At 36.4% G+C, this 13758-nt stretch overlaps 1 protein-coding gene across 6 annotated transcripts in view; it reads right to left on the reverse strand.

Moving 5' to 3' along the window:
• ANKRD28 (ankyrin repeat domain 28) overlaps positions 1-13758 on the reverse strand; it is a gene marked incomplete at its 3' end in the record, with an annotated part of 117897 nt that overhangs the window by 30494 nt on the left and 73645 nt on the right. For all 6 annotated transcript variants that reach the window (XM_082279319.1, XM_082279318.1, XM_082279321.1 and 3 more), the window contains 5 exons: positions 11023-11093; positions 7989-8189; positions 7246-7333; positions 3972-4114; positions 2696-2908 (listed from right to left, as the gene is read on the reverse strand). In XM_082279319.1, coding sequence (XP_082135445.1) covers positions 2696-2908; positions 3972-4114; positions 7246-7333; positions 7989-8189; positions 11023-11093 — 716 coding nt within the window. The remainder of the gene's footprint in view (positions 1-2695; positions 2909-3971; positions 4115-7245; positions 7334-7988; positions 8190-11022; positions 11094-13758) is intronic.

Below are 13758 nucleotides of genomic sequence, written 5' to 3' on the forward strand. Positions count from 1 at the left end.
TATAATTATGATGAAAAATAGATCATATAACCATTTTAAGAAATACTTTGAACTTCAGCCTCAGTATTTGGAAACTGAACAGGCTTGGTTTCAATAAATATTTAGTAAGAACACCCTAATTCCATCTCATTTTAAATCCACAATTCATTCTTAGTTACACAACATACTCTATATTTTTTTAGGGATTGCTCTTCTGATTAAGTCCAAGATTTATCTTTATAGGCCTTTCCAGGGAAGCAGAAGTTGACTTGGAAATTGTTTTCTTTTGCCTCAGTTCTTGCACTTTTCCACAGTGCAAGTGCTAAGTTTTCACATGCAAAGTAAGGCTGTTCACGCCTTCAGGTGCAAATTTACAGGCCAAATTCAGTCATACTGGTATAAAACCACAGAAATGCTACTAACCGAATTACAACACCTTGATGAGGAAACAGGAGATAAATGCTGTTTTCAAGCTATAATTGCTTAAAATGCCTACACAGCCCTACTTGCTTAATTTTGCACTTAAGAGTTTTGATATGTACAAAATTAACACATTTTAACTACAACCAACCTATAGCTAAAGCTCCTAAATGCTGTTTCTGAAATGGAGCCCTGCCCACTTCTTTCTTCCACATCAGAAATATACACAAAGTCACAAACCCTTGCAGCCCCGCATTTAGAAAAACAGTAATTCTTGGCTTGTTAATATTTGTCATAGCATCATAGAACAGTTTGGGTTCGAAGGGACCTTAAAGATCATCTGGTTCCAACCCCGCTAGCATGGGCAGGGACACCTTCCACTAGACTAAGTAGCTCTAAGCCCCATCCAACCTGGCACTGAACACCTCCAGGGCTGGGGCATCCACAGCTCCTCCGGGCAACCTGTTCCAGTGCCTCACCACCCTTACAGTAAAGAATTTCTTCTTAATATCTAATCTAAACCTACCCTCAAAGTCTGAAGCAATTTCCCCTTGTCCTGTAACTCCATGCCCTTGCACAAAGCCCCTCTCCAGCTCTCTTGTAGGCCCCCTTCAGGTACTAGAAGGTGCTATAAGCTCTCCTTTGTTCTTATTTGTGTGAGTAACACACAAATATAATCATTAGTATATTTAACATTATTTTCACGGCAGACCACACTTTACTGAAAAAATGATGTTTCAAGAATGTAGGACAAAAGTCAGCCAGCCCTGCAACATTGAACACTCAGTCATATGCAGCGTGGGACATTATGCAGAGCAGAAAGCTGGCAACAAAAATAAATGGACTGTGACCTGGATATTTTAGGACAAGTTGGCAACAAACCCTGTAACACAGCTCCTTACTTCTGCAGGGCACTTTGGTGATGAATTTTTCCACAACTGAGTTATGAACATTTTCATTAAATGAGCTGCATGTCTAAATATATGTTACAGTGAGCAGGAACATACATTTAGGATTTTTCCACATCAAAGAGCTTATTTTTAAACTAATCCCAAATTTTCAGTTGTCTCTGAGTTTTGTACTAACAATAGATACGAAATTGTATTTTGGAATTAGTTAGCCGAAAATCAGCATGAATCACTGTAAAAATCACTGCTTTCGTGAAGTGAACCACAAATCCCAAGATTTTTAAAAGAAATTTTATTATTATGTTATTCTAACATTCACCTCCTGCACAGATTGTGCTGAAATTCAAGCATAAATCTATTAAGCAGACTTTTTTCCCCATTTTTTTTTCTCAAGAAATTAAACAACAGATAATTCTCTTCATACTACATGTGGGTGACAGTTCAGGCAACCAGGCATTTTGCCATAAGGAACACTTGGACTATTAATTCCATATACCCATTTCCCACTTCCCTCAGCCTAAAACCTGCCAAGACACCAGATACTGCCACTAAATATTTCTGAACACAGTTAAATTTTCGTTACTAGAGTAAAAACCAACATAATACAAAACAGAAGGTCTTACAACTCTCTTACACATCTCAAGACCTTACCCTACACACTGGAGAAGACAATAGAAGATACGGTTTCCTTTGAAACTCGCTTGTTTTAAATTCTACCTACAATAAGGCTGGATTCTAAGGAACGTTCTGCAGTCAAAGACTTGCCACCAAGTAAGAGATGTGAAAGAGATGTGACTTTGCTCACACAATTTTGCTGGAGTAATTAGAACACCAGCTGTTTAAGACTTTCCATCTACTTTCCAAGGCCTGATCTACTTATACTTGTATTTTTAATACACCCTTCCGAAATCTCCCTAATTAGATTCTAAGATCTAACATTATCATCTCTTCAACTGCTCCAGCAATTAGCCAGTTCATACACATTTCCCTGAAATAGCCTTGATTTGATTCATGTTACTTATTTATAAGAAAAACATGTACTTTTGCATTTTTTTAAACTATTTGCTCTTACTTATATGGCTAGACTAGGGAAAACAAATCATACAGAACTCTGACATTTAAATGTAATCGAGACTGACCAGACAGTATTGTCATTCTCCTTCATCCTTTTGGGCTATATAATACATCCCAATGAGGTTTCCAGATTCAGATCAAGTTTCTTGAAGCAACATACTGGCTCATTTTCACTGTAGTACTTTTCATATAAATACTCCATCTATCAGTGGGAACCACTCCATGTTATCAAAACAAGTATTTTTGAAAAAACTACCTCTGATAAAGATGTACAGCACTTTTAAGAGTGAATGGACGGCTTTGGATACACCTACCTTTATATTTACATCTGCTCCATTGCAGACCAAGAGCTCTAAACACAATGCTCCATGTGTCGACGCAGCAGCAAAGTGCAAAGGTGTAAACCCCTTCTCATTCACTTGATTTACATTAGCACCACAGTCTATGAGTTCATTCACTACAACATCTTGCCCATTGTAACAAGCTACATGGAGAGGAGTATTTCCATAGGCATTTGGCTCGTTCATCTGTAAGAGAAAAAAACCCCAAGATTAGTTAGTAGGCTAAAAGCTGTACTTAATGCAGCATTTAATTCTAATAATGGAAAAAATTGCATGTCATGCGATTATGTTTTGGAACTCTTCAAAACCACAAATGAAAAGCAAGTTCTGGATATAGCATTTTGATTGAGATCTGTGTCCTGGGGAAGAGTATGATTGCTTTACAAGCGAGCCAACCTCCTCCAATTGTCTCCACACCAGTTTCCTGTATGCAGCTTAAGAGAACACACACATGCCGAAAATATCAACTGTGGCAATTTGCACAGATGCTACAAAGCATAGCACAGACCTCTATAAAACAGCATTTCAAGTTTTCATTAAAAACAGAGGTCAAAGAGGCTTTGTGTGTGTGCATATAGAAACAGAATTTCTTGTTGTACACAACATGACACTGAATTCTGATCTACTTCTCAATATAGAGCTTGAGTTGCAATCTCCAGCCTCGCAAGACTAAGATGGTGACTCACAATGTAGATTTCTTACACAGTTTCACAGTTCACTGTTAACACGCTTTCTGCAGGAAGGTACTGTAGAACCTTTTAATTTATTTTACATTTCAATATTAATATGGTCTCACTGTAGTATTGAAGTTTCTCACAATTTTTAGTATTTTCTAACATTTATGTCATGTAGAAAGTCAGTACCATCTGTATTTTACCAACTGAAGCAAAAGCACTGGATTTCCTGCACTTCAAAAATGACTGTGTGGCAAAGCTAGGATCGGAATTCCTATTTCCTGACTTCCAGTCCAATGAATTAAGAGCAAGAAATATCAAATAAACAAAAAGCCCTATTAAATACACACTTATTTTCAGATTATTGTGCAAAATCTGCAAGGCTCTTAAGGAGGTTTTCTCTTAATGGAGAAATGAGGGTTTATAAAAGAAAAAGTAGTATTTCCAGAGATCTTCATTCACATACTTTCACTATATCATAACCCATCCCTAAACAAACAGTGTGCTACAGTACTAACAAGAGCATTTCAAACAATTTAAAAAATTATTTCCCATTTAGTTTTATTTTTCCTTACATCAACTCCAAGATCCAGAAGATATTTGACTACACTAATCATTCCACTAGATGCTGCAGCATGTAAGGGTGTATATGATTTCTTGTCTTTGCATGTCACTTCAGCTGTATGGGTCACGAGTAATTTCACAACTTCAATATGACCTAAAATAATAAAGACAAATAAAATGAAGCATCATTTTTTATTAACCAGCACAGGTTTGCAAACTTAGTAATTCTAAAATTGTTATAACATATCAAGACATTATTCCTTTGGACCTTAACGTGAAAAACAAAATATTGTTCCTGTTTCCTAATCCTATAATAAACTATAAAAGCAACACAAAGTAATCATCTCCACACACCACACCCAATCATAGAATTTACATTGCAAAAATAAATTTGTATACTCAAAACACAGTCTTGTCCTCTGCTTACACAGAAGGGGTTTTTTTTAAGACTTGAGAACTAGAGAGGCAAAGTAACTTTGCCATTATTAAATATTTACTGCAAATTTACATTAACAACTTGAGAGACAATATGACTGTCAATCTTCCACCATCACCCCAATTCCAAACATGCCCATTAGGATTTTTAAATCTTACACAGAAACTTTGAAAAACAGATGCAAATACAAAAAGAAGAAAATACTCTACTAGTACATAAAAATATACCCCTCCAGTCCAACTTCCTTTACCCATAAAACATTTAAAATGTTAAGCCACACCATACAGGATTTAGTAAAGCTCTATTTTAAAGACTGACTCAGATGGTCTTTGAGGAGCTGCAGCCTTTTAAAAGCATCAGCTGCTCTCCTAAGACAATGGAAGGAGAGTAAGAGTCGAGTTGGGACCATGAGGAAGGAGTGAAGTGGGGAAGTTCCAGGCAGAAAAGAGAAGAGAGGGCAGGGAGCCCACCCTCAAGTGGTAGGCAGTAGCTCTCACTGCCAGCTTTGGGCCAGGGACCCCAACGCCAACACCCATCACTGCTGCAAAGGGCAATGAGCTTTCCCCCTCCATGCCCACATGCTCCTCCTCTGCTTGCAGGCACTTGTGACACTGCCTGCGAAGGAGCCAAGAAAATTGGGTAACCAAGTATCTGTCATTCTTGCTCCGTAGTTAATTTAACTGCCACGTCATCACTGAAAACACATGGACAGTCATGACAAAGTCTGCAGAATAAAGAAATATGTGAGTTTAACAGACCACAATACACTTGGTGCTTTACCTCTGTAACTGACCCATACAGACACATGGGGCCTCTTTATTTTACCTTTCAAGTGACACCCTTTCCTTAGTTAAAGAAGTGATGAGGGGAACAGTGAATACTTATGTTTATACTTATCCAGTCAGACATCTAAGTAGAAAGTATCAAATCCAGCTTTCAGTTTAAGCGCTTCACAAAGAGTGTGGGTCTTTGCTTTTTAAGCAGTTAAGAGAATTTGCAAAAGTTTGAATATAAAGTGCCTGCCCAAAGGAATATAGACAAAGCTATTTTATAAACACACAGACACTGTGAATAGTTATTTTATGCTGCATACCCACCAGCACACAAAACACCATTTCACCTAGCTATACCAACAAAAATCATAAGACTTTACCAGTGCAATGTGAAGTGCTGCAATAATATTTCACTTAATTACCTCAGTACAGTAGGAAAGAAGGGAAAGAGAAATGCAAACATGATACTCATCTTCTGACCCAAATACAATGGGGATCAGAATGAAAACAAGCCCTACATGAGAGACAGAAGTACAAAAGATATTGAAAGCAGTGACAGGAATAGAGACAGTGAAGAGAACAGTGGCAGAAAAAAGTTTAAAGAGAAGATAAAAAACAAAAAAACCCACCCTGACCTGCACTGAAAAGGCAAGCAGCAATCAGTGGAAGACTCTCAGAGAGAAGAGCAAGGTACTTGACGTGAGAAGTGCTGCAGAGACATCCCAGTGCACCAATGAGGGCAACACCAGCACACAGGAATGTAAGTCCATTTGAGTCGCAGCTTTGCAGCTGGACAGCAATGGAGCCGGGTGAAAAGCAGGAAGGAAGCGAAAACAATGGCTATAACCCTAAAAAGTTATTTATAGTAGAGTGACAAAAAGCATAACTTTTTTATTTTATGATCAGTTTTACATGGTGGAAAGCTTTTAAGGTGTTCTCCAAACAACTGGAGCAATGTACAATGGCTCTAAATTGTGAGAGAGAATGTAATTTTTTTTTTTTTTTACTTTGATTGAAGACTTTCAAAAGCTTTTTCTTCTCTGTTGTCTATAAGGATATTTAGGTAGATCAACATCAGTTAAATTACATTTTTCGTGCCCATAGACTGTTCATTAAGAGAGTTTCCTGTCAATGGCCTACAAAACAGCACTGATTAAAATTGGAATAAATGTAGCTTATCTGAAAAACTGAAGACTTTTCTCTCATCAAGGTATGCACAAGCCAGAAGGTGTCTCTGGCCTCTCATTGACACTTGTCAGTTTGCTGACATTTCATGCACCAATTTCATTCAACAAAATTTTGCAAATAACCACCTTCAGTAAGGTGGCTGGACAGATTGTCACAGACATTGCTTTGCAGATTTAAGTACATTAAAAAACACTAATGCAAAATATTGCAAAGAACATTAGATCAATAATGAAGATTGTTCTTTAACTTCTAAGGTTTCAAGCACTGGTATCGGTACCTGAAGTGCAATCTCATCCAGCTTCAAATATTAAATTAAGAACATTATGCTGTGATGATCACTTCATAATTCAATGGCACATTCAATTCTTTTCAAGTCTGATAAAAGGCAAGGAAGAACATTACTCTGACAGTATTGCCAGGGCATTGATCAAGACCATGAGAACAATAATTATCCTCTCCTGGAATAAGAATGGCAAGGCAAGGATTTGTCGTTTCAGAGATGAAATATTCTTTGAAAATACAATCCCCGAGGATGCTGCAACGATCCTCTGTTTCAGGTGCCCCTTGTATTGACTGCTTACTTTTTGTTTAGCATTACTGCAAAATTCTTCCACCTGTGACTAGACTTGCTGACTGAAGAACATAGTTCCTCCTTTCTGAAGAATAAAACTACTTACCTTACTTTTCTTTTTCCAACAAATTGATTTTCCTCACCACAAAACACACATTTACAAGACAATTTGAACTATACTATTGATTTTTTTGGCAGACACAGATAACCTAAATGCTTACAATGCAAATATTTTTCCTAGAAATATGTAAAACCACAAAACATGAGATGATTTTTCTTTATTACTACAGTATTAATCAACTGAAATATGTACATACCCATATATGCTGCCCAATGTATAGCTCGTCTGTCTTTCTTGTCAAATGCATTAATATTGGCCCCTCTAGACAACAGTAAGCTGACCATCTGAGATAAAGAGAAAGAAGAGAAATCTTCTATTCATAATGGAAAACTTTGCTTCAACCGAGAAAACCATAAAAGAAAACAAAAATTTATGCCTTTTCAGAGCATTTAAATGTGCTGGGTTTTGAATACTCTGTACGTTTGAAAAAAATGGCTGTCACAATGAAGTGACTGTAAGGAACACAAAACTTGATGTCAACAAAAACACTTCTCAGCTAAATATGGCAAAGCCATGAAATCTTTCAAATCTTCATGCTATTACTAAGGGACTACTGAGTCAGAGCTTAATACATATATTTCCTCCAAACTTCAGTGACAACATATTCTCTATGTTCACTATTTACTGAACAGAAAAATATCCTGGGTTTTCCATTCTAAATTTAGCTGTTACTAATTTAATTCCACTTAACTTGACAAATTTGCTTCTGTTGTAAGGAAAGTGAATACTGTAATAAACTTCCAATTAAATGAAGTAACATTTATTTTCCACAACCTTTCTGCACAGAGATGAATACAAAAAACAAATTCAAATATAAAATAGGCATTGGGGTTTTCTGAGGGAATTGGGGAGAAATGGTTTTAAACACAAAAATGAAACATCAGAAATGTGAGGGACAGAATGATGAGTGGAAAACAAGTTAAGAAAATTAACTTTTACCTCAACATGTCCACTGAAGGCTGCATGATGCAATGCAGTTCTGCCTGCTCGATCAGACACATTTACATTGCTTAGGAGAGGCACCAAAGCTTCAGCACACTTCACAGCTTTGTTTGCAGCTGCTATATGGAGGGGCGTCTGCCAGTTTTTATCACGAGCATTGACATCTGCTGAATGCTTTAACAACACCTGAACAGCATCCTGAAAGCATTTACAAAAAAACCAAGCCACTTAGTAAAGATCTGAAATGACAGCCTTGGATTTAAGGACAGTACAGTGGAAAACAACTCTTTACAATTTGTTCATTTGCAAACATAATCTTTGGGATTTGTACTTCATCATAAATCCAGACTTGGGGATGTTCTCAAGGACATGAATGATTTAACCAAATCAACCATTTCCAGGTCTTTAATCTAGTTCCTTAAGCCACATGGAAAACTGTTTTGTCATCACAACTGATTTCCAAAGTTTAATTAACCACCCTAGGATTTCTTCCATTAGTAGATTCCCTAGCCAAGGATTAGAGAAGTACTATGAACTTATAATGAATTTTCATCTATCTGCCAAGCAAAATTTTTCAACTGACCAAGTCTACAAATGGCAAAACTCAGATTATTAAATGCACATTTAGAGAACCACAGATAAAACAGTGCACGGTCACAAGAAGTTTCAACATACACTGTTGCAAAACTCATGAAAACCATTTCAAAATATTGCACTGAACTCCATCTCTCAAAATGATTATTCATTTCCTTTTGTTACAAGCTGTGAAAATTTGACAAATAAGACTGTAATTCTTACAGCAAGATAAACAAATCCCATTAAAATACGCGCACGCAATTGGAATGCATAAAAAAATAAACGTGTTGGTAGTATCAACATGATGATGAATATTGCACTTTGCATCAGCTGTGTGACCTTCCCACGATTCACTAATTGCTTTTGGTGACTGCCAACTCAGTCACTGAGCATACAAATAATTGATTACCACTTTGAACTTAAAACATGTTACCACAAGTTGTTACTAGAGCTTTTGAATTACACTGTACTATTCTCAGCTGTGAGCAGAATGCTAACTCAGTATTGATCCTATTTATATTAGAATAAATCATATTTAAAATGTTTAAATTTCTTGTACTGTCCATAAAAAATTACATAGGAACAAACACAAAAGTGAAAATACTGCATAACAGGCTTGTAATTGAATAAGAAAATTGAATAGGTCTTCTTCTCTCTGACAAACTGAAGTAGATTTAGTACTTTAAAAAACTAATTATATTTTAACTCTTGTATTTTTAACCCAAATAGTAAGAAATATCATATCAGAACAAGGAAATTTTACAACAGCTATTACCTTTTTTGCAGAAGGAAGCACCATAACATTAGTATAAAAATAATGAATCTCATTTTTATGTGCATATGCATTAATGAATTTCATGACTGTATCTACTTAGGGTTTGGTTTTTTTTTTAATTTGCAACAGGCACACACAAATAAAAATGTGACTGTCTTGACATGAAGCTGCTTGAACTTGTGCAGCTGACAGCTAAATCCGTAACTCCAGCTATTTTTTAAGTTTCAGTGTCCTTGTTTAATTGCAGCTGTCCTTACTTCAAGAGTCCAGAAGTTTTAATGAAATCATTATCAAGTATTTTTATTACAGCTTTTTATCCAGTGCCCCAAACCCATATAGGTCTGTCAGCTAGAATACAGTGCTTACATGTATCAACCATGTATATGGGCTCCCACGATTCACTGTGTTTATAAATAGAGAATTCTGACAAGTGTCTACCAAACGTCTGACTGGTTTACTTGTCATGTTTGCCTTTGTTAATATTTTGTTTAAAATCTTCCATATTTAAAAATAACTATGGCCGTGGCTGAATTTCTTGAAGTTATCATTTAAACCCAGTTTGTTTGCAGCACTCCTCTGCCTCTGCAAGCATTACTGATGTGGAGAGCTTTTATTGTTCCTCAGCTCTGAAGAACGCAGCATTTGGTGCTTCGGTCAGCTCCCAAAGGAACGGCCTAAAAATATCCCAAGAACAAACAGCATTTGGGAATAAGGCGCCCTTGAAGATTCATTTTCAAATGCTTTTTTTTTGAATAACATGATCTCTACATAACTTTGCTATTAATGCTAGTGACAAAATACTGCAATTTATCCAGGGAATTCAAAAGCAAAAACTGAAACAAGGCTTATTTAGACAGCTCATGGATCAAACGCTTGAAGCTCAATGCTTGTCAAAACTAAAATATTCAATTCTATCTTCCCAAACAAAAAATTTACTAATAAAAAACCTTTATTTGAGACGTACTGAAATGAGCATCAATTTGATTCAGGATCTCAAAGGAGATGGTTTTGCATAAACTCTTCCACATAACAAGCTCAGCATTTCTCTGTTTGTTTTGATCTTCTACAGGCATTTAAATTTTTTATTAGGACAATCACCACAGAGAAACAATAACAAAGTGATTTCTTGCATTATTATATTCTCACAACTGTATAACTGGAAGACTTCGAGAAACAGTCTACATTCCACTTAAAATTTTTAAAGTGATATTCAATACTACTAATTAATCACTTTTTTAAAAAGACACTGGCAAGCCTTTATAGAACCTTTTATTTCTTCAATGCCTGAACAGACAAGCATGTAAAAAAATAAAGAAATGCAAAGAACATGCTGTAAAAGTTGTTCTAAATCTTAATTCATCTGTACTTCCCTCCTGCTGAGCCATTCTGGTTACCCTAGGAGAAGTAAACTGGACTTGAGGACGCTGCATGCAGAGTTATCTGCTAGGGTAGTCACAGAGAGCAAAGCTGAGAACTCAAAATTTATAGCTGTCCTCCTTTCTTACTGCTCAAGCAAGAGATATACATATATATATACACCCTCAACAGGCCAAACCGCGCAAAAATGTTCTGCAATTCCAAACATTTGGAGTAGCTTCACATTTTAAAAAATGAACAATGGGCAGAAGGTAATTTGAGATGTCTTGTTTTAACACAAAGTAGTCAAAAAGAGCAACATACCTCACTACAAGATGCTACAGCTCTATGTAAAGGAGTCAACCATTTGCTGTCTTTGGCATTAACTCTAGCTCCTGTAACAAAAAATAAAAATAACAGAAATTTAAAGTATATTTACAAATTGACTGAAATATTTTCAAGAACAGAGATAGAACTACTGGAAATTACTTATTCTAGGCATTTCTTTGCATTTTTCATGCAAAAAAAATGAAAAGGAATCTTTTCTCCAGCCGAAGTCAACTCTTTGAGGAAATACTTTTAAGACTGCACCAATAATACTCTTCCACATCAAAATATACTTTTACACTAGGTCATTCTCTATAATCTTTTGCACTTCCAAAGCCACATAAAAGTCTGCTGTGTAAGAAAGATGAATTCCTTGCCTTAATACAGCAATAAAAATCTCATAGTTTCCCACTATACTTGAAATTCTCCATTAAAATATAGAAAGATGCTGCATTTACTCCCCATGCCTCCAGTTGCCTTGTGGTTGCCATGTCTGATGGACAGGTATATAGAATGAGGATGATTCTTCTACTGGGACTTAGTCTGGGAACAAATCTTCACTACTCCAGCAGGTCACCAAGCCCCACCCCTGCCAGGACCTCCTGGTCCTCCCTTTATGACAGCCACACCGCTCTACTTCTGAAAGCACACTCAAGGAACAGCTGTCCCTGTCCCCAGGAAATAAAGCTGCACAAACATCTCTAAGGAACACAAAGCCTGGGTTTGGATTTTAATTTTTTCCTTAATGATAAAAGGAAAGAAGGGTTTGGGAACTTCTTTCCCCTGAAGGAAGCAGCTGAACTACATTTTAACTTCCAGTGAACTCCAACAAACAAGAAAACTTAATGATTAAGGTTAATAACTTAATCTCTTACTGATACACACACATATATAACCTTGTAGGATGTTTATACCCTGATTGGAAATTTATCCATCTTTATTTTGAAACTTCAGAGATTTTACAGGGATAGCTTAGACAAAATCTTACATTCTAAGAATCTTACATTCTTGGAAATACTGTTGGAAAGAACAGTAACATTAATGCTGATTAACTTCTCAGGCTAAACATAATACTGGTATGTCAGAACCCACTGCAGTTTTTTCTATGCAAAGAACAGAAAAGGATGGAAGGCCAGTAAGAAACAAGATGCCAAAAGCTTGGCAGGTCAAGTCAGGATACTCAACTGAGAAACAGGGTATTTTGATCCAAGGCCTGCACCCACAAAGAAGTCTCTCCCAGTCCACCTGATCAAGAAACATAGCATTGTGTACAAAATCATGGTTGTATATACTAAGAAACCAAATATCTGAAGTCAATTCTCTTGAGTTCCGAATCAATCAATGCCTTTCGGTCATAATAACCGAACACGGAAGCTGATGCAGGATCCAAATTTACAGTTTCATCCAGGTCTTCCAGGCATTGGACAGAGAGTGAGGTCTAACTGCTGGCTGCAATTTCAGGGACTTCCATCTTTCCTTATCTAAATTTCAGAATAGGATGTCATCCTATTTTCCTAAGTGCAAAAGTTTTTGAAAAATAAGGCTAATAAATAGGGAAGAAAGTCCAAGTCCACTTGAAGAAAACCCCTGTAATCTAAAAGAAATTTAAGAGATACTGCAAGTATCTGTTTTTGTCAAACATCCTAAGGACCCAGTGGTGCATTGCACCACATCATGTGCCATAGTGTACTGTACATATCAAGTCTTGCACAGAACTCCAGCAAAGAAAGAATTCGAGTATTCTAAAAGTCACTAGAAATCCTTCCCAAAAGACAGTAAGTGATGAATGACATCACAAATATAATGAAGTAATGACTGGTAAGTGAGAATGTAATCAATATATTTCAAAAGTATCTGTAATTCTTGATTATATTCCAGGTAATTGTTGGCCACATCTTGTTTTTAGCAGATGAGAAAAGCAAGAGCCAAAATCGTACTCCAAGCTCCACCTGACTTCACATCTAGCCAACAAACAAGGAATAAAGACTTTCATAGTCTGATTTCTATCTCTTACTCTAGGACACAAATGTCTTTAAAGCATTTGAAAGAACTTGAGCGAGTTAGAAAGTCATTAATTACCATCCTGATTTTCCTGAGGAAAATGCATTTGCAAGACTTGGGGTCAGGTCAGAACCATCCAGGTAATGAAGCCCAAGACAGGAAAGGAAACGTGCCCACCAGAAGTGGAGAAATGCACATTTCCACTCCAAAACAGCAGCAGTTACCTAAGCTCTAGCTCTAAGTGAAAATGTGCTTAGAGGCCAAGCAGTGTTTCTGTGTTAAGATTTTACTGACATTTCTGGTACTTTTAACACGGCCTAAAAACTATACCAGAAGAGAGAAGAAATAAATACGAAAAGATACTATACAAAAGGCTTTCACAATGATAAGTTAACCACACTTGCTAAGGCTAAAAGAAAAGAGTATGTGAAAGTAAGAAAGAAAATCAGCATTAGCCAGAGAAATGTCTAAGGAAATTTGAAGTGATATCTAAAAGGAATATGGTCCTCTCAAAAGAACAAAAATCAACAGCAATATATGCCCCCCATTCCATAAGTCACCTTCCACCCAAAGAAACAAGGAAGCCTAGGTCTAGCACACTAAAACAGTGTCATATACAGATACTAAATTAAGTTAGCTTTTCAAATACACAAAGAATTGTAGATTCTCAGACACAGGAAAAGCCAAAGTTGACTTTTGATAACAAATCTGAATCTCTGATGGACTTACTTA

Source organism: Coloeus monedula (assembly GCF_965178545.1).
Source record: "Coloeus monedula genome assembly, chromosome: 1".
Taxonomy (NCBI): Eukaryota; Metazoa; Chordata; class Aves; order Passeriformes; family Corvidae; genus Coloeus; species Coloeus monedula.